The 27,410-nt window shown below is 42.3% G+C and overlaps 1 protein-coding gene across 2 annotated transcripts in view; it reads right to left on the bottom strand.

Moving 5' to 3' along the window:
* The window catches only part of MICU1 (mitochondrial calcium uptake 1), a 423,436-nt gene that overhangs the window by 277,947 nt on the left and 118,079 nt on the right, over window positions 1-27,410 (bottom strand). For both annotated transcript variants that reach the window (XM_077454409.1, XM_077454408.1), the window contains exon 4: window positions 23,440-23,602. In XM_077454409.1, the coding sequence (XP_077310535.1) occupies window positions 23,440-23,602 (163 nt within the window). The remainder of the gene's footprint in view (window positions 1-23,439; window positions 23,603-27,410) is intronic.

Raw genomic sequence — 27,410 nt, 5'->3', positions numbered from 1 at the left:
GCAGACAGGGGAGGCCTGTTTCTTCCCCAACTCACGGTGCAAAAGTTTTGCCCACTCAGTGTCTGCGACACAAGTGCTGAGGCCAGTACTGGTCGCACTGCTTACCCCACAAACAAACAAGGAACAGGCCACTGCCTCGGCCTTCCTGTCCTTGGGGTCCTTAAACACAGGAGTCCCCTCTACTGGGATTGTGGTCACGTTATTTAGCCTGGATACTGGGGGTCCACAACCGGAGGAGCCGACCATTTTTTAAGAAGGCTCTCCTCAAAAGGGTAACGCATCGCCATACTTTTTGGGACCAAAAAGGTCAGTTGCGGTCTTCCCCATTCCTTGTATATGAACTTATCGAAATAAGTCAGATACGGAAACACCTTAGGTGCACGGGCTGGCTTATGGGACCCAAACGGGACCACTATTTCAGCACAAGGATCTGCTGTATCCTGAATCTTCAGGGTATCATGCACAGCTGTGCTCCAACTAGCGCTTTGTCTTGCGCGGGCCCGGACAGGGACTCATCCTCGCTGTCCGATATGTCCTGGTCAGCGCCACCTGAAACGACAGAGCAGGGGCCACCAGTCTCAGCGGGGCCAGAGTCTGCGTCAGAGCTCTCCCCGGAGGACGGGGGCAGGGGCCGCTTTTTACCACCGCCTCCATCCGGACAACAAACGTATCAAGGACCGCCAACAAAGTGTCCAAAGGCACTGCACTGTTTGCAGACGAGACAGTTGCAATTGCCGGGAGTTCGGAGGAAGAAACACCAGTTTCTGAAGCCATGCTGACCCCCCCCCCATCTGCCACCCTTGGGGACTTAGGACAGGTGCACAGTCCCACCCTCCTAACTGCTGCAGACTGAGGGGCCCCCACCGCAGAACTCACCACCCTGCAGAGTTCTGCATCGTTCAGCTACAAGTGCCTGTGTACTGTATCAGCTCACAGGTGTCCTGAGTGAGAAACCTTTTTTTTCTTTAAATGATGTGGCGCAATACCTTTTTTTGAAGCATCGCTGTGCAGCCGACGTTCAAAAGACATAGCTGTGCCCCCGTGGAACTGTGGTGTGAATCTAAATCCCTGCAAAACTTCACCCTGCATAAATATGCCCTTCTAAAACACAAATACATACTCAAGGCTGTGCAAACAGACCTTGTTTATTTAAATCATTATCCTCTCATCTAGTCCTTGTCAACCATTTTCTACCTTTCATTCTCTACTTCGTCTACTGCCTCCACCACTAACTCACTCACGGTTTAAGACATTGCTAATCATTTCAAAAACAAAACTGATGCAATTTGTGATGAGATCTATTGATGTCTATCTCCACATTCAGTACTTTCTTCTTGTGACCCTTTTACCACAGAGGAAGTTGCTAACATTTTTTTCTGATGCCATCTAACCATCTTCCCATGGATCCCATTTCCACACAACTACTATAGTAATCCTTTGCTTTATTCTACACTCTCTAAGCCACGGCTTCAAGCTCTCCTTCACTATTGCCATTTTCCCTGATGCATTGCTTACCCACCCTAAAATAAAGCTATCGCAGCATCCCACCAGTATCTACAAGCCTTAGAAAGAAAAAATAAACAGGTTCTGACACAACTCCAGTAACGTTAACTATAGTAAGTCTACAAAAACATACACCACAATCCAGAGTTCCTACAGACAATGACTATATATGCTCAAACAATATGGCAGCATTCGCTATACTACATATGTGTCAAGCCTGCTCCAAACCAGTATTGTGAAGTACTTTTTTCATATTCCTAATACGCGTTATATTATTTTTCCTCAATAAATAAAAAACATACATATATTTTTAACTATTGATTGGTCTATCTGATTTAATATCCCTAGGGGTACCTGCCATGCACTAGGCTTTTTTTCTTGTTATATGCTCAAACAAAGGGATTTGTGTAGTCAAAAAGGTGTATGAAGAGTCCCAAAAATTTGTGAAACAGTCCCTAGCATACAGGTTCACTTTTGTATTCTGTGCTAATCACCATTCACTAATACATTTCTAAAAGGTGCCATTCAGCCATCTAACTAGGAACCAAAGATGAACATACACAGTGGCAAACTGTATATCAGTATCCCACCACTCAAGGAGTAGTATGTATATATGTATAGATCACTATCCGAGATACAGTCCTCCAAGGCTATTGTACTGAACGCCAAGTGGTTAATAAACAGTTCCTGGAAGAGATATAGGCTGTGTGGCAGAAGACATTTACTAAAGGACAAACCTTTCCTAGGTATAGGGCCTTGAGCCTAGTCCAATTTTAAGTCCAAATGTAACTTGTGGCATCTCAGCCTAGTATGGGGCATTTTATATAGGGAGAAAGAATAGCACATTTAGTAGCAGAAGCCAAATGATGTTGTGATCCCTCACAGTTGTAAAATGCATCTGCATCAACCTAAGATGCTGTATTCACATCTGTAGCTAATCAGGATCACATCAATCTGCTCACAACAGCATAGCATGTCCATACATATTTGAAGGATGAGTGATGCCACGGTGAGAGCGCTCGCATAGACAAACTTATCAGTGAATATTATCCTTCTACAGGGGGTAGAGCGCCCCATGTGCTGGGAAATAGAAGCTGGTCTTACATCAGTTGAATCCAAGGCCCCACCACAACACCAATCTGCTCCCATTTACTTCCAAACTTCAATAACACATATTAAAGAAGAGAAGTTTCTCGTTTCACAATCAGAAGTCATTTTATTTATCCACTCCCTCAGATTAGTTAAAAGTATGGGCAAAGTTTTTTTGGTCATATTTCTCTTGTGGTTCAAAGAAGTGCACTTACTTGTGTTCACTTGTGACCCAGAATCAGCAGACAGCAAGCTAAAGTCCACTGTCAGCCACCATCACAGAGCCACCCCAGGCTTTCAACTATATTCTTGGGATTCACCTAAGTGCCTAATCAGCAGCTGGCTTAGCTCCTCAGTGCATGGCTGAGAGCTGGAGCCAGCCATTCAAAGCCAGCAGGGGACACCTGCAGCATAGAGGCAAGTAAGTATGTTTGTTTTGATTAGTTCTCGATCTTAGAACTGCAGGGACAGATGCATCATCGACATTTTTCTTTTACTTTTTCAGAATTCTAATAACAACAATCTTCTCATTTCCCAAGTGTGTATGATGTTTAAATGTTGCACTTTCCCTATTTGGCTTCTCTAAGTCAGTGGTCACCACATATTCAGACCTCACAGAGCACTAAACTCACAATTTTGAATCCCACAGACCACTATCATGAATTTTATTTTTCTTATACACACACTGCTCCGGCTCACTGACCCCCTCCCCCCAGCACTCTACAGCACACTGGTGTCTTACACAAACTCGTCATTGGACCTCCCCTTCTTAACCAGCCATGTGCTTGAGCTCCGTGCTCCCTCCCACAGTCTGATCAGCGCTGTCATTGGAAGTCCCCTCCTTCACTCGCTGCTCTCTGCACTATTCCCGATGCCTAGGGTATAGGATATCAATGAGCGCTGACCGTATTGACTGTCAGAGTGCATGGAGAACAATTCCAGAAACACCACTTGGCAGTATACATCCACAATGTTAATTTGTGGCAAACGCTGGAGACCACCAAAACGTGCTCATGGACCATCAGTGGTCCATAAACCGCTGCTCTATATATATATATATATATATATATATATCTTTTTTTAAATTTATGGGTTCATTCATGAAGGTACCCAAACTTCGTACAGGAGACAAATCTCCAAGTATCTACCTATATCCAAGCCTCAAAAAGAAGCTAACCCTTTCAATTCTGGGATCACATATCACGTCAAATAAGGATGCCATCAACGTGTGCATGCACACCTCAAAAGTTGATAAATGCAAAATTGCATGAATACATATCAGAACAACTCCTGCCAGGAATCCAAGTGTATATATGCATAAATGAACATGAAGTCAGTCTCTATGAAAGGTCCTTACATTAATTCCTAATTGCCCTGAGGATTTTTTATTTTTTTTGTTCTGAACCATGTATGCATACAGGCAAAATAAATTATAACCCAGAAGTAAGAGGATAGGTTAGAGAGGCTTAATCTATTCTTATCTTAGCCCTTCTCAAAGTAATTTCTCACACATTATACCATCCTCTCTAAAACCTCCTCCCACATGAACACATACATGCACATTTAAGCATTTTTTTTTATCCAAAGGCATGAAAACCCCAATAATTTACTATTTGGCCCTTTTTGGTCTGGTGTATTTACAAGTGATGAAAGTACTAAAAATCTCTCTCTCTATATCTCTCTCTCTATATTCTCCCTCTCTATATTCTCCCTCTCTATATTCTCCCTCTCTATATTCTCCCTCTCTATATTCTCCCTCTCTATATTCTCCCTCTCTATATTCTCCCTCTCTATATTCTCCCTCTCTATATTCTCCCTCTCTCTATATCTCCCCCTCTCTATATCTCCCCCTCTCCCTCTCCCTCAACTTCTTTTGCTCTCTGCCTGTGTAGCACCTTATAGATTACATGTTTACAGCTATCTCTAAAGCCTAGTACCCAAGGACCAAATGTCAGATGGCATCAGATAGTTCAATAGAAACCGGCCGATATTTAGCCCATGTGTACTGCAGCCGGTCCGTCAGAAGTCAGCTTTTGTTAAAGCAGCAGGACCAAAAAAGGTCTGCCAATCGTTTTCCAATCAGTGCTCTCAACCAATGGCTGAAAGCGTTTACCAGAGTTTTATGGAGGGGTTAGAACACAATATAACAGCAGGGGAGTTTGATGCGCTAACATCAGATCATTAGAAGAGCAGCTCCGACCTGAGCAGTCAGGTTTTTTTTTTCATTCAGCCCACTGGGTTGAATGAAAAAATAATAATAAATGCGTGTACAAGGCTTTAGGAGTACAAAAACATCCTCCCTTTCTATGTTATGTAGGTGAGAAGGTAAAATAACCACCTGAAAATAAAGGAAAAAATCTTGAAAAAATCCAAAACATTCAAAGAGCATAAGCAGCAATTTATAATGGTTTGTTTAGGTTCGCTTTGACTACTGCAAAATATAGATACCATAGCAAATCCCAGCGGTAGCAAGTTTCCAAAATTAGAAATATTAGAGCTCATATTTTGCTTGGGTAAAAAGCACTACAGGAAATGACCATCATGTAAACCAAGTGCGAAACAGGCAGACCAACACCTTTTCATACTGGAAAGTTTACGCTGCATACGTTTTTGGGAAGAGATGTACAACTGTATCTACTGGCCAATTTCCTTGAACACCAAAACGAATTCCCCCACCAACGGGATTTTTAGGCAGCAATAAACAATAAGCATAGCATACTATATAAAAAAGATTACTTTATTGTGTGGTAAAAACATGAGCTTCACCCAGATATTTAAAATAAAAAGATATAACTAGAACCAAGCTTGTACATACAAAAATTACAATGACAATTGGGCATACACTAAGCAGACCTAACTATAAATATACTGTATAGGATTAGTAACAGCAAAAATAAATTTATAGTTCTAACGCGTTTCAACCACTAGGGTCTTCTTCAGAGATAGTCTGTTGATAGAGAGACAAGATACAACTTAATAAATCTATCGAATAGGATTAGTATTAAACATATTCCAGATTTGTTAGTGTAATTACCCAGTATGGTATTGCCGAGAGGTTCATACAAATTATAGTGCTTAATGGTGGAGTTTACCCAGGTTCACGCTTAGGCGTCCTTCACAAGTTACAAAAGATATATGGTCCATGCATCTCGCCACAGAATCCAGCAGTGGGGTGAGGGTCGGAAGCCCAGAGGCGCGGCTCACGAGCGGTCACACGACAAAACCCTATGCCCCACAAAAATTGTAGGGAATAGGTGCAAGCGTAGGCAGCCTGCCTGTATGGTAAGTCACGCCTGTGATGAAAATCCCAACATAATCGCAATTAGACATATATATTTTTATAGTTTACCAAAGATCCATAAATGCCAAACAAGACCTCCTGGCCGGCCGATCGTTTCAGGGAAAGGGGGAATAACTGAAAATCTCAGTAAAGTCATTGATTCATTTCTACAGCCATTTGTTTTGAGTATGCCCTCATATGTGAAGGATACAACGCATCTACTACAAACCATTGAGAACCACACCTTAACTGCTAACTCCATCTTAGTGGCAATTGATGTGGAGGCATTGTATAGCTCGATCCCACATGAAAAGGGGATCAAGGCTATACAAAATCTACTCCAACGAAGTGGGAGATATAAATTCGAAGTCAACGAATTTATAGTGGACGGACTTGATTACATCTTACATCACAACTTCTTCCTATTTAATGACTCCCACTACCTCCAGGTGCAGGGCGTGGCCGTGGGCACTTGTTGTGCCCCGGCCTACGCCAACCTGTACCTGGGGGAGTGGGAAAAGTCCCTCCTGGATGACGAGGGCCTCCTCGAATACACGCGCCACATTGCTATGTGGCGGCGGTATATCGATGACGTCCTCGTCATCTGGGAGGGATCGGAGGCTGCCCTGTTGGAATTTATGTCTTGCATGAATATAAACACATATAACCTCAAGTTTACTGTGATATATGACACTCAGAGCATTACGTTCTTAGATGTCACTATAGGACGCACCCCAGATAATTCCATTTTCACTTCTCTATACCGAAAAAGCACTGCCGGCAACACGGTATTGCACGCAGATAGCTTCCACCCTGTGGCCCTAAAACGGTCTATACCCTACGGCCAATATCTCCGCCTCCGCAGAAACTGTTCTAGTGACAGTCTCTTTAAAGAAGAGGCACAGAAACTTCAGACTAGATTCCTTGCGCGAGGATATAGTCGCTCCTGCCTTCGCAGGGCCTACAACAAAGTTGCAGTGTTATCACGCAGGGACCTCTTGTTCTCTAAAAAGGAACGCAATGACCCTACAGCGGACCCACTGAGGATCATTATGCGCTTCAGTAAACAACACAATATCATTTTGGGTATTATCCAAAAATATTGGTCGATCTTAAAAGACGACCCTAAGATCGGCTGTCTGGTTCCAGCACGCCCCCTTATCTCTTTCAAAAGGGCCTCTTCACTACACGATAAACTGGTGCAGAGCGAATATAGGAATGAGAACAAAAGGTCCAAACACTGCTCAGTTTTCGGCTCCTTCCCTTGCAATCACTGCTCATGTTGTAAACATATTAGACGTGATAAAACCTTCCGTCTACCAAACGGTGCCAACTTTCGACCTACACACTTCGTGAATTGTCAGACACGGGGTGTGGTTTACTTTTTAGAATGCGAGTGTGGGGCGTACTACGTAGGCAAAACAAAACAGGAATTCCATCGCCGAATGTCTAAACATGTGTACAGCATGGAAATTGGCAACTATTACCTGCCGATTGGACGTCACATTGTGCAAATACACAACTACAGAATGCCTAAGTTTACATTTACTGCCCTGGACCGTATACACATACCTGCTCGGGGGGGCGACTGGAATAAGACCCTATTACAACGGGAACAGAGGTGGATACATAAATTGGATGCCACCTCTTTCCCAGGCCTGAATGAATCGGTCTCTTTCGCTCCCTTCCTAAAGGGGTTCTCCTCAGGGAGGACACAGTAGAAACCGGGTGTACCTGCCCCTTTTCTTTGTGAGCCCGTTCTCCTTTATGTTTCCTCTTTTTCTCCTCTCTAACTCTTTAGTAAGTGTCTAGGAACACCCCCTGACCATGCCCCTCTCATAAATTATTGATAATCTCTAATTATTATGATTACAACTAAACAGGGTACCATGGTATAGTGTTCGCAGCTGAACATCATATTCTTCTGCGATTCACTGTATAATTATGTTATCACTTTATTTTTGCTGTTTGTATATATTCTCTTAGCTATATATTTACTCGGTCTGTCCTTGAATAAAGACGTGCGTTTGCACGTCGGGACATGCATACTATATGTGTATATGTAATAATCTGAAAAAGATGTTATTTTATTCTTATCTTTGGTTAAGCAAATGGCTCCTTTTAGCTAATGGTGTGTTGGGATCGGTCGCCTGTCCCTCTCCCCCCCCCCGCCCTTTTTTTTTTTTTTTTTTTTTTTTTTTTTTTTTTTTTTCCCTCCCCTCCCTGCTCTCTACCCACACACCTTCACCCCATCCCTGTTCTGGGGGCCAGGGGAGGTATTGGACAGTAGCGACATATCCCCACATTCACTTGACCCGGGTTTACGCTTGTCCCCCACTTTTATGGTCCCCCCGCACATTGTTTCCAATGCCCTTCCGCTTTTATGTGGAGGAGGTGGTGTGTGGGGGACTGTTTGCCTTTTTCGCGCGACCCCCCGACAAGGGTAGGAGGGACCCCTGTCTGTGCACATGCAGGGCTCTCTCCACAGATGTCTCCCTATATGGCTGGTGCGGGCTGGTCCCGCCCAGCCATTGGAGACACGTATTTCCTTGTCGGCGGCGTCCCTGAACACTTCCGGACGTGCCTCACGTTCGTCTGTCCCTTCGTACGGACGGACGTGACGCAATCACGTCGTGCATTTGCGTCGGAAGTGACGTCGTTTCGGGGTCGCTTTACGACCTTCCGGGACGCCGGGGCGTTCACACGAGGTCGACCTGTTTAGGCGGCCAAGCAATAATAGGCGGTACCAGCCAATGGGTGGGCGGCCATGCCTGTGATGCAATCCCGGGGCTCTATATAACACAGTATACTTGGCAGCAAACATCAGCTCCTGTACACAAACAAGGACTCTCGTATCTTTGAATCCCTGGTTGGTAAGTTTGACTATTTGCTAACCTGGCTGACATGCCCCCATTTTACTTAAATAAACTTCTGAAAAACTAGCTTCTTTAACAGCTAGCTCCCCTTATCATTCTATTCATTCTTAGATGGGGGTGCCCCTATGGACTAGGAGTTATTGACCGTATCTGGCACTCTTCCCGGGATAGTTTCCCAGCTGCTGTCTCCCCTTTTCCATTTTGGGAATCTTTTGTTCAGCCCAGCTATCCAGGTAACTGTTATCACTTTCAGTATAAATATGGTTTATCACATCTTAATTTTTTTTTTTTTTTTTTTTTTTTTTGTCACCTCTCACTAGTTCAACATCAGCATTTTTATGCATTTTCATCTTTACCTCTATCCGTCACTAGCACCCCCATGCACTCTTTCCATTGTCACTCTGATTTCTTAATATGTTATCCCTTTAATTCTTTTCATAACACCCACACCCACACCTTTCACCTCATTATTCATTTCACCTGCACATCATTCACTCACTCATTCACTTCAGTTACCCAATATCGGGTTGTCATCCCACACACTACTCCTACCACAGGTCTTCTCACGTTTGTTTTCTTTTGATTCCCAACCGCGTTTGTTGTTTCTGTTTCTTCTTTTTAATATGTGTTTGGTTTTTGAGTTTTGTTTTTCTTTTCTTTCCCCCCATTCCCTTCCCTTTTTTTTCCCCCCCCCCCTTCCCTTTTTTTTTTTTTTTTTTTTTTTTCTGATGTGAATATAGATATCTGGGGATATTCCCTTTATATGCACACAAAACTTATACAAGATATCTCCATACCCCATATGTGGGTCTATATATATATAATATAGAATATAAAAAACAAATATAAAAATATATATGTCTAATTGCGATTATGTTGGGATTTTCATCACAGGCGTGACTTACCATACAGGCAGGCTGCCTACGCTTGCACCTATTCCCTACAATTTTTGTGGGGCATAGGGTTTTGTCGTGTGACCGCTCGTGAGCCGCGCCTCTGGGCTTCCGACCCTCACCCCACTGCTGGATTCTGTGGCGAGATGCATGGACCATATATCTTTTGTAACTTGTGAAGGACGCCTAAGCGTGAACCTGGGTAAACTCCACCATTAAGCACTATAATTTGTATGAACCTCTCGGCAATACCATACTGGGTAATTACACTAACAAATCTGGAATATGTTTAATACTAATCCTATTCGATAGATTTATTAAGTTGTATCTTGTCTCTCTATCAACAGACTATCTCTGAAGAAGACCCTAGTGGTTGAAACGCGTTAGAACTATAAATTTATTTTTGCTGTTACTAATCCTATACAGTATATTTATAGTTAGGTCTGCTTAGTGTATGCCCAATTGTCATTGTAATTTTTGTATGTACAAGCTTGGTTCTAGTTATATCTTTTTATTTTAAATATCTGGGTGAAGCTCATGTTTTTACCACACAATAAAGTAATCTTTTTTATATAGTATGCTATGCTTATTGTTTATTGCTGCCTAAAAATCCCGTTGGTGGGGGAATTCGTTTTGATTTTCTGATTTATAGGGGTGAGCAGCACCCTTCTTGCTCTTGTCAGCAGTGTGTTCTTTCCAATACTATTTCCTTGAACACTGCCTGCAAAGATGAATGTGCATAAGCTGACAAATTGCTCTGTCACTTTCTTCTTTGGTGCTGATGGATGAGATAACTGTGATATTTTCCTGAGCCTAGGACAAGTCCTTAAAGGCTTTACCTGTCATTCTATGCCCGATTATATAAACAGCTGCTGGGTCCATTTTCTCAGGGGCTCGCACAACATGCTCTGAAATCTATTCAGCAGCTTCACAAATTGTTTTCCTTTTTCTCCAATGAGCCCAAAACACAGCCTCAATCTACTGGGAGAATAATGAACCCAAATGAGTTCTCTAACCTTCCACATTTCTATCTGTAAGCAATATAAGTCAATCTTGGGTTTTATTGAAAGCACGTTTTTACTGATGACGCTTATACAAACAAAGCTTTTCTTCCTGTGAAACATAATATATCAGTGTGCAATAATCTGTTTATTTAAAAAAAAAAAAAAAAAAGGAAGATGAAAAACGACAGTGGAGAGTTAGTTCTAGGTGTAATTTAACAATACCATGTCAACAGCATAAACTGACTGCTACTGTAAGCGCTTGCTAGATAGTCACTTATTTTACTTGTTCTTTTACAGTTATGGAGTTTTTGTGATAATTCATATGCAGGCTTTTTACATCACTTGGGATCTTGAGTAGCAGGACTTCCCTCGCCATACCTTTGTTGCCATTGTGCTGGGTTCTCAATGTGTTCCTGCACCTCTAAGAAGGGGTGGCTCCCCTTCAGTCCACCTGCTCTCACCTATCCATCAAAATGCATGTGCCTCCACTGTGGGGACACTTATAAGTTAGTGTTAGGTACCACAGATACCAGGGTGCCTAGATGGGGCTCTGTGGCTTACACATGTTTGCAAATGTGTGCAGACTAGACCCCTGCTTTTAACGTATACTGTTATTTGGTGGTCTGTGGGCTGGTGGTAAGTAAAGTGACAGGTGTTCTTCTAATCCCTCCCCTCTATATCCAAAAAAAACAAAAACAAACATTTTTGTTGCCTTTATTTATACTTTAAATCATATTACAAAATCCTGTGCCAGTCTCAAATATATGGTTTATAGAAAGCTCAGTTTACATATATGCTAATCGGATGCATTTTTAATCGCATCCGATTCACATAACATTTGAATCATAGTTCCATAGTTGGTCTGGCAGAAAAAAAGACACAAGTCCATCTAGTTTAACCAATAAAAGGAACACAATTTTAGAAAAAAGTAGAAAAAGCATGCAAAGGTATTGGTTCTTTGCCTTTCAGGTGTTAATTGCTACTTTAAATAAAATACATTTAATTTAAACTACTACACTATGGAGATATTTCTATCCTATATTTGATATCTCGGATCTGGAGAAGCGATAGAGAGAAGTTGTTATAAAGAACAGACAACACAGGAAAAGAGCCTTTAAAAGCTGCAGCTGTTCCCTGTTCTGCTGGAATATCCACAACAGAGAGGAAAGCAAGCACAGTCTGCCACAAGTGAATATCTTGATGCGTCACTACACTCATTGGGGTCTACCTTGGAGGTGAGAGGCTAGAGCACACTGGATGTGGATTTTTTTTCACACTCAATTCAGTTTTTGCACTAATTTGCACAGCCTGAGAATATGATTTTTATACATTTTTTTTTTTTGTGAAACTTTATGCAGTTTTTGTACAGTCTGGATTACCAATTTATTGCACACACACACCTTTTATATCCTGTTCCATTTCATTGAGCATTTTAGAGAGTGTACACTTATATATATTATTATATGTGCAGCAGCTATATACATATTGATTTACACTTTTTTTTCGCAGATGTTTAATCGTCATACGCTTTGAGTAGCACACAAGTACCCTACCTCTTTAAAGTATATCACAAAGATTGCACCGCTCCAGGTGGAGTATAAGATCTCTCTTGCTGTAACAATTGCAGGGTGCCAGCCTTGGTCTGCAACCAGAGCATAAATGAACAATAAAATGAAGGAAAAGTGGCGGCACTACCAGCATAAAAATTGTAGTTCATTGGAAATCCTTTCAAAAACAAGGACACATCTTGCACACACATCTCCTGTGGCTTCAGCAAATCCGTTTCACACACCTGTGCTTAGTTATTACTGGCAAGGATTTCTAATGAACTGCAATTTGTTGATGCCAGTAGTGCCGCCACTTTTCCTTCATTTGATTGTTCATTCATACCGTAGGAGTTTATTTATTCATTCAAACCTCATAGATCTTTTTTTGCACATGCACCCTTGAAGACCAATTCTAGGCAACAAGTGAAACCAGTCATTCAGTTAGCTGCTGCGGTTATCTAGCAAACATAGCAACTGCAATAAAATTAGAAAACTTGTTAAATTTGCCATTAAGCAGAACTACCATTTTATTAAAAAAATACGATAAAAAATATTTGTAACAGACATTAGTATTTTTGTGATTTAGTATTACTAAAACGCGCAAGTCATTGCAGTTTAGTCTGCAGTCAGCTGTGATTTTTCTAAAACTGAAAAAATTCTAAAGCCCCATACACACTACCAGTTTTTCTGCGGATTTTTTCCTTCAGGTTTACCAAAACCATGTAGTGCAAGGGCCTGCCTGATTCCATACACATTGAAACTCCTAAGGTTTGACCTCATATTATATGGTTTTGGTAAATCTGAAGGAAAAACTCAGCAGAAAGACTGATAGTGTGTATGGGGCTTAACTCCTTGTAAGGGAGAAGAGAATTAGCTTACTACAGAAGTTGCTTACTCCAATTTCACTGCAAACCAGTGAAGTATTAGGGGGGCTGAGGGAGGCTGCTACAGAAAAGGCAGCTTTTTATCTTATCCTTGTAAAAGGAATAAAAGTGACAATTTTGTTTTTTAAAACAGTGTAAAAATAAAAAAGCTAAAATAATAATCATTTTAAACACGCCCCATCCCAACGATCTCACATGCAGAAGCGAATGCATACATGATTAGCCCCCGCATATGAAAACGGTGTGAGGTATCGCCGCAATTGGTAGAGCAAGAGCAATAATTCTAGACCTCCTCTGTAATTTAACACATGCAACTTGTAGAATTTTTTAAATGTTGCCTATGGAGATTTTTAAGGGTAAAAGTTTGCCGCCATTTCCATTTGGCGCAATTTTGAAGTACGAGGTGTTGGGTATCAATTTACTCGGCATAACATTATCTTTCACAATATAAAAAAAAATTGGGCTAATTTAACTGTTGTCTTGTTTTTTTATTCAAGCTATAGCGCTAAAAACAGCGCCTGCAAACCACCCAAAAACAGCTGCTCCATTCACTCCAGTGTGAAAGCCCAAGGGAATTTCACACTTGAGTGTTGCGCTGGCAGGGTGTCAAAAAAAGTCCTGTCACAACAGCTTCTTTGGAACGGTGAAGGAGCGGTGAATTCACCGCTCCTTCCCATTGAAATCAATGGGGCAGCGCTGTCATACCAGCGGAGTTTTGCGGGCGGATTTAACCCCTTTTCGGCCACTAGTGGGGGTTAAAAAAGCCCCGCTAGCGGCCGAACAGCGACGGTAAAGCGGCAGAGTGTGAAAGGGATATAAGAGCTGTAGCAAGAAAAACAGAGCCTGCCTCATTAAATGGCTGAAGGATGTCATTTACCCCTTTTCCCGCAGCCTTACTTTCTAGGTTTTCAAGTTTTTTGATTATGGAGGCTCAGCATTACAAGTGGCCAATATTTTCAGTACGCTATGTACAGTAACCTGATGGTCCCACCAGCCATGATGTGCCTGCACTGCATAGAGAACATAGACTCATTAATGGTTTCACAAGGTATGTAATGAAATCAGAAAGGTTTTATCTAAAAGAAGAACCAGGGAAGCAAAAATATGTAACTGCATGTTCAGGTATTCAATCTGCTCTACCTTCCCTTAAGCATGATCAAATGATACACTGATAACACTGAGAAGTAGATTTTTCTTATTCAGCCTGTGAGCTAAACGAAATAAAATAGATTCCTCCTTCCACGTTAAAGTGGTTGTTAAGCACATCTTCATACCATCCCCTCTATGTTCTAATACTGTGTTCCGTCATCACCGTGGTCCGTCATCCTCAGCCTGCAATCTGTCCCCTCTGTGCTCTCTCCCTCCCTGCCTGTCAGCTCGTGACAGTGCCTGCCTTCGCAACTCCTGCTGCTCAAATATCTTTCCTATCTATATACCATTCCCCTGTTTTCTAATCCTGTTCAGCTGGCTTTCTTCTCGCCCCATCTGACAGATGCAGCGGACGGGGCAGAGTTCCCCCTGCTGACGTCACTCGAGAGAAGTAGAGGAGAGAGAGAGCCAGCCAATAATGTGATCGCTGAGAAGAGCTGTGAAATGAGGTATAGCAGGCTTTTTATTTTTTATATAAATCATTCACACAGGGGAACAAAGGATTAGAACACAGGGGGGATGGTATGAAGATGTGAAAGTTATTTCAGCAGCAGGAGTTGCAGTGGGTTGGCACTGTCACAAGCTGACAGGCAGGGAGGGAGTGAGCACAGAGGAGACAGATAGGAGGCTGCGGATGACGGACCATGGTGTCAGGGCTCAGCAGCCATGATATACCGTGGTCAGTTTACAAAGGGGAGGGCACAGACAGGCAGGATCAGCCAGGTATTACATGTTACTGGGGGCCAAGTTACACAAGCAGTGTGCTGTATAACATGCTTTAAAGGAGCAAGATTTTTATTTAATTTTTTGGGGTCAACAAATGCTTTAAAAACAGCGTAGATGGAAGAATATTCACTACCAGCTATTGTATTCAAGCAGAGCCGGCGCCAGCAATTGACAGGTCAGACAGCTGCCTAGGGTGCAAGGGTGGGGGGGGGGGCCTAAAAATCCGGATCACCAGCCACTCACTGGGGATTCAGATTTTTTAAAATGCCTGTCCCTCCAGCAGGGAGACTAAAACTTCCACCCTGCACCCCATATAAAAGGGGGCCACAGCGTAGAAGCTTTAGGTTGCCTGCCGTTTAGTAGGCAGGCTGCTGTCAACGAGCCAGAGAGCAGAAGGCAGGTGGGGCAATAAGTGTGTACCACTATCAGAGCGGATCCAATGAGGCAGAGGAAGGCGGATCAGGGGGCGGATTCCCAATGCGTGCAGGGAGGAGGCAAAGGACCTGCTGTCAGGCAACATGGAGGCATGCGCTGGCTGTGCACACTGAAGTCAGGCCGGCGGAGGAGTCCAGGATGAAGGAGGCTCCCCGCTCTTTGCAGACGCTGCTGCCTCTACCAACGATTTAGGTGAGATCTTTTTATGCCTGCCTCAATGACAGCTTACCCACCCTGAATGCTGCAGATTCCTCCACTTACATCATCCGATTTGAGTAGTGTGATCAGACTCGGAGGGTTTATCTAGAGGTGTGATCAGGGCGGGGAGGTATCTGGGGGTGTATTCAGGGTAGGGTTATCTCGGGAGGTGTGATCTGGGCATTTGCTAATGGGGGAGGGGAACCCAGCCATTGGATGTTTCAGTTGGCCACCAGCTGGCCAGTTGCCTGTCGCCAGTGAAGGAAAGCAAGGAAATTAATAATCACACATGGTTTTCAATGGTGTGTGATGTCCTTTGTGTTGCGTCCCGCCACATTTTGGGTGCAATGTGAAGGAGGTACCGGTTCGGTTTTAGACAGGGAGTAGCACGAGGACAGTGGGGATGGTTTGGGGGCAAAATGCATCTTTGCCTATGTTGACAAAAAGGAAAGAAAAGCTTCACCGCGACAGGAGGCAGCGGTGGTGCAAAAAGGAAGAAAGTGGGACTTTAAAGAGCTGAAGAGCGGTTTAAAGCTGCGAAACGCATCAAGCTACTGGTGTATGAGCTACACAACCATCATGATATGCGTTTATACTTCTTCTAACATATTTGGGTTTTTGGGTTTTTAAGCCTATTAACAGTGCAGATGCTATTATCTCAACATATGTATCCAACTATGAGTATGGTGGTCCCTTTTATTTTACCTTGAATATCAATGGTTGTAAATATGTTATTATCAATTATTGCCAGGTTACAAATTGACACCATGTTATGGGCGCATTTCTGTGTACAAGGAATGAATTGCATGTAAACTTGTTTTTACGCATAATTAAACCTTTATTTTCCACCATTTTACTCATTTTTGTCATCCTGAGCTTCATTTAAAGTCCCACTTTCTTCCTTTTTGCACCACCGCTGCCTCCCGTCACGGTGAAGCTTTTATTTCCAAATGATAGGGATGGAGGCACTTGACTTTACCCAGCCATGGCTTCACTCAAAGTCCCAATTTCCCCAATCCCCCCCTTTTTTAGTATGTTAACAAAAAAATCTTGAACCGGTTCTGTATTCAAGCAGCTGCAATGCCCATGGCAGAACAGTGACTGCCTACTGGATGCAGACATTGTTCTGCCAATACTTTTTTCCCTTAAAGTTTCTTGAGCCTGGTGGCGTAGACAGGGCACCATCCATGGATAAAATTAAAGAAGAAATCAGATAATTTATGTCCCCCATGTGATGTCAGTAACGTGATGGCGTCACTAGGTGCCTTTTACAAATAACTTGGCAGAACTGGAGGGGGGGTGGTCGTGCGCGGCAAGAGAGCAAGTATGGAATCGGATCTACTTCACCTGTGCTGCCATCCCCAGCCACAATAGAGGTGCTGCTCTATCATCTGTCTCTGCCTGACTGCTGTGCCTTCCAGTGCAGTCTCAGAGCCAAAAGGATGACACCAACGCAAAAGCATGGTGCCAGCTAAGCACTGACAGAGGACACACACCACCACCCCGAGAAGAGGGGCACAGCACAGACACAGTGAGTCTCCTGTAGTATGCCTGCAGTCTCAGACCAGCTCTAGTGCCATGTCCGCAGTCTGACCGTCTCTCGTGCCATATCTGCCCATCTCTCGTGCCACGACTGCTGTCTCTGACCGTCCCTTGGGCCATGTCCGCAGTCTCTGATCATCTTTTGTGCCATGTCAGGCACTTATTTTACTTTTAGGTTTACATTGCTTTATGTTAATATTGTAAAAGTTGTTAATATTTATTTTTGTAATTTAACCACTTCAGCCCTGGAAGATTTGGCTGCATAATGACCAGGTCATTTTTTGCAATACGGCACTGCGTTGCTTTAACAATTGCACGGTCATGCGATGCTGTACCCTAAAAAAAATTCCCATAAATAGAGCTTTCTTTTGGTGGTATTTGATCATCTCTGCGGTTTTTATTTTTTGCGCTATAAACGAAAAAAGAGTGACAATTTTGGGAAAAAAACACCATATTTTGTACTTTTTACTATAATAAATATCACCAATTTTTTTAAAAAAAGTTAATTTTTTTCTCAGTTTAGACACATATGTATTCTTCTACATATTTTTTGGTAATAAAAATCGCAATAAGCATATGATTGGTTTGTGCAAAAGTTATAGCGTTTGCAAAATAGGGGATAGATTTATGAAATATTTTAGTTTTTTTTACTAGTAATGGTGGCGACCTACGATATTATGGCTGACACATAGGACACTGACACATGTTTGGGTCAATTGGCAAGTATACAGCGATCAAGGCTATAAAAATGCACCGATTACTGTATAAATGTCACTGGCAGGGAAGGGGTTAACCCTAGGGGGCGATCAAGGGGTTAACTGTGTTCCCTAGTGTGTGTTCTAACTGTAGGTGTAGGGGACTGACTATAGGAGATGACAGATTGTGGTTCCTAGCTATTAGGAACATGCTATCTGCATCTCCTCTCCTCACATTACAGTGATTTGTGTGTTTACACACACAAGTCCGTTTTGCCTCTCGTGCCTGCGATAACGTGTGGCCGGCGGTCATAGCGGCCGCCAGTCATGAGCATCGGCACCCCCACAGTGCAGCACGCGTGCCTGCTATCCCGCTTAAAGGAACAGATGTACAGCTATGTCGGTTTGTGGGATTGTGCTAACCAGCTGCTGTATAATGATGGAGGCTGGTCGGTAAGTGGTTAATTCTGCATATAACATTTAACAATTTTTATTTTATTTTTTTAAGAAATTGAGAGTGCTGGTTCTATAACACAAAATGTCAACTTCACGCTCCTAATCACAAAAAAGAAAGAACAAAGCGCCTAGTCTTTTTAATTCTTTGAAGTTCATTATTTTAGCTATTTCAATCAATTTGAGCGCATGTAAGCTTCTCTGCTAGCAAAATGTTAAGAGTAGCAATATAACATAGCCTGGCATTTCAAAGATAGGGATCCATGAATGTACTGTATGTCGTCATACTGCAAGATTACATTTGTATTTAGTACTAAAGACAATAGTATTATAACATTTTCACGAAGAAATTTATAAAGCATTTTATGTCTTCCCATTGCCATGTAGGAACATTCAGAAATCTGCCAAAAGTTCTTAAAACAAATGCATCACATTAGGGTAATGCAAAAAAAAAAAAAAAAAGTCCTGGCAGTGACAAAACATTTAGTGCATTTCCACTGGAGAAATGCAAGTCAAAAAATTTGTTTTATACAAAAATACTTTATGACAGAAAGACCGACATCCTGTATTTTATTACTAAACACACTGCTATACCAAATCTCTCTAGTCCCTGCTGCAGAAAAACACCCCCTTTACAGGATAATGCCACCTCCATGCTTTACTGTAGGAATGGTGTTATTTGGATGGTGAGCTGTATCGGATTTCCACCAGACATATCATTTGGTGTGGAGCAAAATTAATCATCTGACCATAACACATTTTTCCATGTGGCTTCAGAATCTTCAAGGTGTGTTTAATGTGAACACACAGTTGAAGGAGAAAAGGGTCAATGTCCTTGCTTGGCTTAGGCTTTGTTTCCACTACTGCGAGTTGTTGTGCGGCTTGACACGTGAAGTCGCATGACAACTCAAAATCCATGTATTTTAATGGCCCCCGTTCTAATTGGTGCAACTCAAGTCGCAGAGACTCCAAAAAAGGTTTTTGTACTACTTTGTTCCGATTTCCGTGCAACTTGTTCTCCCATGGTTCTCACCAGTCGCATGGCAATACATAAAAAATTCTAATTGCAAAGTCGCACTATAAATCGTCTGACTTTGCGGTTGCAATAGTGGAAACCTAGCCTCAGACTTGAACCCTATTGAAAATCTGTGGAATGACTTGAAGACTGTAGTCCACAAACGGTCATTATCAAATTTAACAGAACTTGAACAGTTCTGCAAAGAAGAGTGGTCAAATATTGTAGTCTAGATGTGCAAAGTTAGTAGCGACATATCCCAACAGACTAAAGGCTGTAATTAACCCCTTGCCAACCAGCGCACGGACATATACATCAGCACAATGGCACGGCTGGGCAAATGGGCGTACAGGTATGTCCCCTTTAAGAAGTGGCATTGTGGGCGTGCGCACCCCGTGACCATGGGTCCCAGGGACTCTATGTCCGCCGGTTGCTTACGATCGTGTCACGGAGCGGAAGAACAGGGAGATGCCTTTGTAAACAAGACATTTCCCCATTCTGCCCAGTGAAATGACAGAGATCACTGCACCCCGTCATTGGGAGTCATGGAGTAGCAGCCCATCCCCCCACAGTTAAAATCACTCCCTAGGACACACTTAACACCTTGATCACCCCCTAGTGTCATTTACACAGTAATCAGTGCATTTTTATAGCACTGATCGCTGTATAATTGACAATGGTCCCAAAAGAGTGTCAAAAGTGTCCGATGTGTCTGCCATAATGTCGTAGTCACGGTACAAATTGCAGATTGCTGCCATTACTAATAAAAATAAATTATCCTCTATTTTGTAAGCGCTATAACTTTTGTGCAAACCAATCAATATAAGCTTATTTGGATTTTTTGACCAAAAATATGTAGAAGAATACATATCGGCCTAAACTAAGAACAACATTTTTTTTTTTTTTTAATATTTTTGGGGGATGTTTATTATAGCAAAAAAAGTACAAAAATGTTGCCTTTTTTTCAAAATGATCGCTTTTTTTTTGTTTATATCGCAAAAAATAAAAACCGCAGAGGTGATCAAATACCACCAAAAGAAAACTATTTGTGGAGAAAAAAAGGACATCAATTTTGTTGGGGTGTAACTTCACACGACCACACAATTGTCAGTTAAATCAACAGTGCTGAATCGCAAAAAGTGCTCTGGTCAGGAAGGGGGTAAATCCTTCCTGGGTTGAAGCGATTAAAGAAAAGGGTAGAGTAACAAAATACTGACATAAGGGGGATGATCTGGTTTACAACTCATCGATTCTTTTTTTTGTTGGCGTTATATGTTTTTTAAAGAAATTGAGAGTGCTGGTTCTATAACACAAAATGTCGACTTCACGCTCCCAATCACAAAAAAGAAAGTATAAAGGGATTTCTGGAAACAACTTCAATAATAGTAATTAAACAAATATTGAGCTTTAAGTGGTAAAGTAAATAATAAATCATCTTTGCTTCAGAATATATGTGCTATTAGATTGTGAGGTGATATTAGTCATCCTAATAAAGTTCTTTCAGATCAGTCTCAAATTTTGCCCCTTCACACCTGAGACCAGTCCCAATTGCTGTTCCTTCACACCTCAGATCAGTCCCAATTCCTGCTACGTGTACCGGGGGTTGCCAACCCTGTGTTATAAACACAGCTGGATAAAACAAAAATGGTGTATACCCCTGACATTTTTGTAATTCTTATCCCTTTTCATGGGACAACACTGAAGAAATGACACTTTGCTACAATGTAAAGTAGTGAGTGTACATCTTGTATAACAGTGTACATTTTCTGTCCCCTCAAAATAACTCAACACACAGCCATTAATGTCTAAACCGCTGGCAACATAACCGAATACAGCCCTAAGTGAAAAAGTGCAAATTGGGCCAAATAAGCCATTTTCTTCACCAGTGTCATGTGACTTATTAGTGCTACAAGGTCTCAGGTGTGAATGGGGAGCAGGTGTGTTAAATTTGTTGTCAGGGCTCTCACTCTTTCATACTGGTCACTGGAAGTTCAACATGGCACCTCATAGCAAAGAGCTCTGAGGATCTGGAAAAAAGAATTGTTGCTGTACATAAAGATGGCCTAGGCTATAAGAAGTTTGTCAAGACCCTTAAACTGAGCTGCAGCGCAGTTGTCAAGACCATTGAGAAGTTTAACAGGACAGGTCCCACTCGGATCAGGCCTCGCCATGGTCGATCAAAGAAGTTGAGTGAAAGTGCTTAGCGTCATATCCAGAGGATGTCTTTGAGAAATAGACGCACGAGTGCTGCCAGCATTGCTGCAGAGGGGTAGTCAGCCTGTCAGTGCTCAGACCATATACCACACACTGTATCAAATTGGTCTGCATGGCTGTGATCCCAGAAGGAAGCCTTTTCTAAAGATGATACGCAAGAAAGCCCGCCAACTGTTTGCTAAAGACATACAGACTAAGGACATGGATTACTGTAACCATGTCCTGTGTTCTGATGAGACCAAGATAAACTAATTTGGTTCAGATGGTGTCATGTGTGTGTGGGGTCAACCAGGTGAGGAGTACAAAGACAAGTGTGTCTTGCCTACAGTCGAGCATAGCAGTAGGAGTGTCATGGTCTGGGGCAGCATGAGCGCTACAAACACTGGGGAGCTATAGTTCATTGAGGGAACCATGAATGCCAACATGTACTGTGACATACTGAAGCAGAGCATGATATCCTCACTTTGGAGACTGGGCCGAGACTGGGACTGCTGGGCAGTATTCCAACATAACGAACCAAAACTTACCTCCAAGATGACCACTGCCCTGCTAAAGAAGCTGAGGGTAAAGGTGACGGACTGGCTAAGCATGTCTCCAGACCTTAACCCTATTGAGCATCTGTGGGGCATCCTCAAACATAAGGCGGAGGAGCGCAAGGTCTCCAACATCCACCAGCTCCGTGATGTCATCATGGAGGGGTGGAAGAGTACTCCAGTGGCAACCTGTGAAACTCTGGTGAACTCCATGTCCAAGAGGGTAAGGCAGTGATAAAAAATATAAGGCCACACACAAAATTGACACTTTAGGACCAATTTGGACATTTTCACTTAGGGTATACTCACTTTTGTTGCCAGAGCTTAATGGCTGTGTTGAGGTATTTTGAGGGGACAGCAAATTTACACTGTTAGGCCTCATGCACACTGGACATTTTTAGAGTTTTTACATTTTACAGCTGTTTTTGGCTTCAGATGTTTTTTTCTACAGTCAATACTCTCCAACATGTTATCCTATGTGTCCATGCATACATAGGCCGTTAACTGTTTTGGCTGGGGCGATTCTTGGCTGTAAAAAAAACAAAAAAAACTAGTGGGTTCTGGAGGGGTGTTTTTCAGCCATTTTCCATCTGTAAAAATGCTCGAACGTCAAAAAACGGTGATAAACACTCAAAAACGTGTCTCACCAGCATTTAATGTTTTTGATCCATTGGGAAAAGAAATAAAATAATGTTATAAAAACGCTATGTATAACGTCTAGCATGCATGAGGCCTTATACAAGCCGTACTCTCACTACTTTACATTGTAGCAAAGTGTAATTTCTTTAGGCTGCATTTACACCCAAGTGCTTCACAGTTGCGCAATTTTGTACAGGTCACCAATGTAAAAAGCAGAAAAATGCGTGTAATCTGCCCCAAAGAAGCTCATGTGTTTTTTGAGCTTAAGGAGTTTTGCTTCAGGTGACAAAACGCTCAGATGTGAACAGGTGCCATTGAAATGAATGGAATTTTGCTTGTTGGGCGTTTTACGAGCTGAAAATGTTCAGGTGTGAATGCAGCCTCAATGTTGTCACATGAAAAGATATAATAAAATATTTTCAAAAATGTGAGCGGTGTACTCACCTTTTGTGAGATACTGTATGTACAGTATGTATATATAATACACATACACACATTTAAATACAGTATACACACACACTTAAAACTGGGGAATTAACCCCTATGATTTTATTTAGTAGGTCATCATGTAAGAAAGCAAAGGCTTGCTCTTTTTTTAAAAGACTATGCGCTGTGTACCATTTCCAGAAAATGGCTCTTTAGAACCTTCTAACCTCAGCATTTCAAAACTAGGTGTTCTAAATAATAATTAAAAGCCTCACAAGCTCATTAAATTCATATACTTTATTCTGATGTGAAAACAACCACCGTGCATTTGTACTTACTCTCTGGTTGTTTCTCATTGGGTGTTATTGATCGCACAAAATCTTGAGGAGTCATAAATACTTCAGAGTCCCCACTCTCGTGTATCACTTTGAGGGTGGCAAAATAGCGGAATATTTTGTCTGGTGTTGAATAAGCTCGAATTCTGTTTTCATATTCCATAACCTACCATTAAAAAAAAATAAAAATCAAAAACGATTAAAAAAAACTGAGCTGCAAATATATTTAATTCACACAACTTCACCCAAAATGATGTAGTGCATGTCACTTTAATGTATTAAAAAACAAAACAAAAAAAAAAACACTTCCGGCCCTAGGTTGACAATGCTTCAGATTCAACATGGACACCATTTTCTATGCACTCCGGAGTTGGATTAAAAGCAACAGTGTCCTGGCACATTCTGTTCAAAGCTGTACATTGCAAAAGAAAACCCATTAACAGGCATACTTTTGTATCAAAAAATAATGCAATTCTGTTTTATATATTGTGCTTTTCAAAACATTGTTCTTCTTGAGCGTTTAGTTCTACTATTAACCAAAGAAAATAAATATTTTCCTGTTTCAGAAATCAGATGTGCATTAACCCGCTGCTACTTAGTATTCTGATATGCTCTGCTATATTTGACAATGTGTTCTCATCTTGCAGTTTACGGTTATGTCCAGAAACATCTAAATGTAATAAAAAGAAAGTGCCAAGCAAGATCTCTTTATCACAAGTATGTCTGGCTAAACAAGAAGATGCCATTACTAGGCCTATAAACTGGATTTAGACTCACTGTGCTGCAATGCAGTTGATCACTGTATGTTTCTAATGGAGGTCGTTTGATATGCCCTTTAGGCCGCGTACACACGCGCGGACTGTTGGCCCAACTTTGTCCGTCCAACAGTTTGAGCGAACAGTCCGCTCAAACTTAGCATGGACGGACATGGCCACACACGACGGACGAACAGTTTGCTGAAACCGTGCGCGATGACGTGAACGGCACGTACGACGGGACGAAAAATACGACGTCCTATACACTGCAATGCAACCTTCCGACGTGGAAATCCTTTCTGAGCATGCGCGAGACTTAGTTGGCCGAACAAGCCTACACACGAGCGAACAGTCCGCTGAAACCTTGTTTCAGCGGACAGTTTTTCGGAATTTCCGTAAGACCTTGTTCGGCCAACTGTCCGCTGAAACTGTCCGCTGAAGCCCCACACACGAGCGGACTGTCCGCCCAAACACTGTTCAGCGGACAAGGTTGGGCGAACAGTCCGCGCGTGTGTACGCGGCCTCAGTCTTTCTGCCTAAACAGAAAGAATCTATCATAACTGCACCAACTACAAGAAAAACCCTTGGTGCACATGTCTATAATTTACAAGGAAGCAATATAGCTACACAGAGACTTCTCACATTTCCCACTCCCTCAACCAATTACAGAAACATGAGTGCAATCAGTCACATATGGTAAAATTAATAGAAAACTGCAATTTTTTTAAAAGCATTGTATACGCTTTACAAAGCCTAACTCTAGTTCACACCAGAACAATCTGTCATGCGATTTGACAATTAAAAAAAAAAAAAAAAAAAAAAAAAAATCGCATGACAAATGGCTCTCCATTGCCCGCAATGAAACCAAATTGTTGTGACTCAAGTTGGCAAACGTGCAACTCCTAAAGTATGGTTCATAGACGTATATCAAAGTACCAACACGTGCTTGATATAAATGTTGCTACTTTTTAATAAATGTCTATAAATCACACTTTAGATTTAGCACTTCTCTGGACACTGGGCACTCTTTTTAACCAAGTCTGCATGCTGCAACAAATGTAAGGTCGCACAGAAAAGGCAGTTGCCCAATCCCCTAGAGCAGTGATGGCGAACCTTGGCACCCCAGATGTTTTGGAACTACATTTCCCATGATGCTCATGCACTCTGCAGTGTAGATGAGTATCCTGGGAGTTGTAGTTCCAAAACATCTGGAGTGCCAAGGTTCGCCATTACTGCCCTAGAGTGACCCATGCCACCATCCACCACTGGGCAATATCCATCAAAAGGCATTCTTTCCTTTTTGCCCCCATCCAGGACAGTGATCAAACCAGTCAGTCCAGCGCGGAGCCTAAAAAAGGGTAAAAAAAAAAAAAAGCATCCAGTAAAACAAACTGACATGTACACATGGACATTCTCAACCTTCTAGTAACCAGGCTTCAGGTGGTGGTACTCCCTTAGCTTCTTTACTACACAGTGTTATTCCTAAAGTATTGGCATCCTCTCTTTTCACTCCCAAAACACAACAAACTGATATTGATTTTTTTTATACCCTGCTACTCTAGAACTCAAGAAACAGCAGAGCAACCGAGACACTTTTCTACTCAAACCGTTAACCCCCTCTGAACGCTACAATAACTTAACACAGATGAATATTATTAACCTCACAACGACTGAATTGTCTCTAGATGAGACATCAGTACTACACCTGGGTCTTGGATTTTGCACACTGGATCCATTACAGGTCACCGATACCACGAAGAACCTGTACTTATTTGCATGAAACCTAACTTTTAAATGTATTTTTTAGAAAGACTGACAGAAAATCCATCTAGAGCGAGAACTGCTGATCGCACCAAAAATTTCACAATGTAGGAGCATTGTGCACTTTGGGACGAAATGCTCCTCTTTGAGGAGTGATTCAAATGCCCCTGGGACTAATCCACTGGACTTATCTCTTAGTCCTGGTGGTCGGCTCCAGTCTCAATCAGTGATTCAAGACAAAAATCACACAATTTTCCTGACTTGGGCAGGTCAGATTTCAGCCGGAATATTGGGCTGAATTCAGACCTGAAATGGACCAAAAGACATACAGGGCTCCTGTGCAAATTTGCATCAGAGATATGTGAACCGGCTCCATACAAAGCGAGTCATAATCTCCTGCTATTGAGAATTGTATGTGGGGAACCGGCATCCAATTTGCAATAGTGTGAACCGGCCTCAATGACTGGTCCTGTCCTGTCATCTGAGTGTTTTTACATCAATCTATTCAGGATATCAAGCGCAAACAGTGGCAGGCCATTCCCTCTAACCTTACCAACATTCTCTTAAGTGTAATATGGGGGATGTCTAGCTCAGTGGTAGATGTATTTTCAGTGAGTTCATAGCCAGCAGGAACTTCTGTTTAAGGGTGTGGAAGCCCACTTTTATTGAAAGTAGCAAAAATGAAAGTTTTTACACACAGATTGCCACCACAGGGGCTTTTCTCCAGCAGAAATACACTAAATGGAAATGACAATCTACCGGGCTCTTAAGGCTTACTCAGCCTTAGGCGCAGTACCTTGCTGCACAGGCCCACTCCTGGCCTCTAGGAAGGGGTTCTCCTGACACTCCAGGCTTTCACACTCCTCCAAGACTCACGGTCCCCTCTGGTTCCCAGGACTCTCTCTTCCAGTTGTCTCAGCTATGGTCTCCTAGACTCTCTCAGGTGGCCCAACTCTCTGTCCAATGACCTGGAACCTCTCCCACATGGAGTGCCATCTCAAGGATATTGTCTGGGTTCTTAAATGGTAGCACACCTCCCTCCTGGCTGCAGCAACTGCTCCAACACCAATTCTCCCTTATACTGAGTGTGTGCACCTGGACACACACACACAAACTGCAGAACTTCTGGAAAGCCCGGACACATGACTGAAAACTCCATCCCTCCCAATGTTCTTTGAAGTCTTAATGTTCCCAGCCCCAATCCAGACATACAAAATCCAGAGAAAACTGAAAGCATAGCTTACTCTGCTCAAAAATCTTCTGCTGGAACATCTTAAACTGCCTCTTTGAGAGTCCTATGCCCATTTTACCTTGCTTTTCACAGAGACCAGGGCTCTCACTCTCACAACAGTAACAGAAGAGAACAGATTTGGTTATCAAACCGACAAGGGCGGCAACATCGTCTTTATGTCACATACTCCGTATCAATGTGTTTTAACGCACTAAAGAATTCCATGT

The sequence above is a fragment of the Lithobates pipiens genome, unplaced genomic scaffold, assembly GCF_037356315.1.
Source record: "Lithobates pipiens isolate NorthernLeopardFrog02 unplaced genomic scaffold, aLitPip1_a1.2 Scaffold_25, whole genome shotgun sequence".
NCBI lineage: Eukaryota > Metazoa > Chordata > Amphibia > Anura > Ranidae > Lithobates > Lithobates pipiens.
This window is presented reverse-complemented; position numbering and strand designations above follow the sequence as displayed.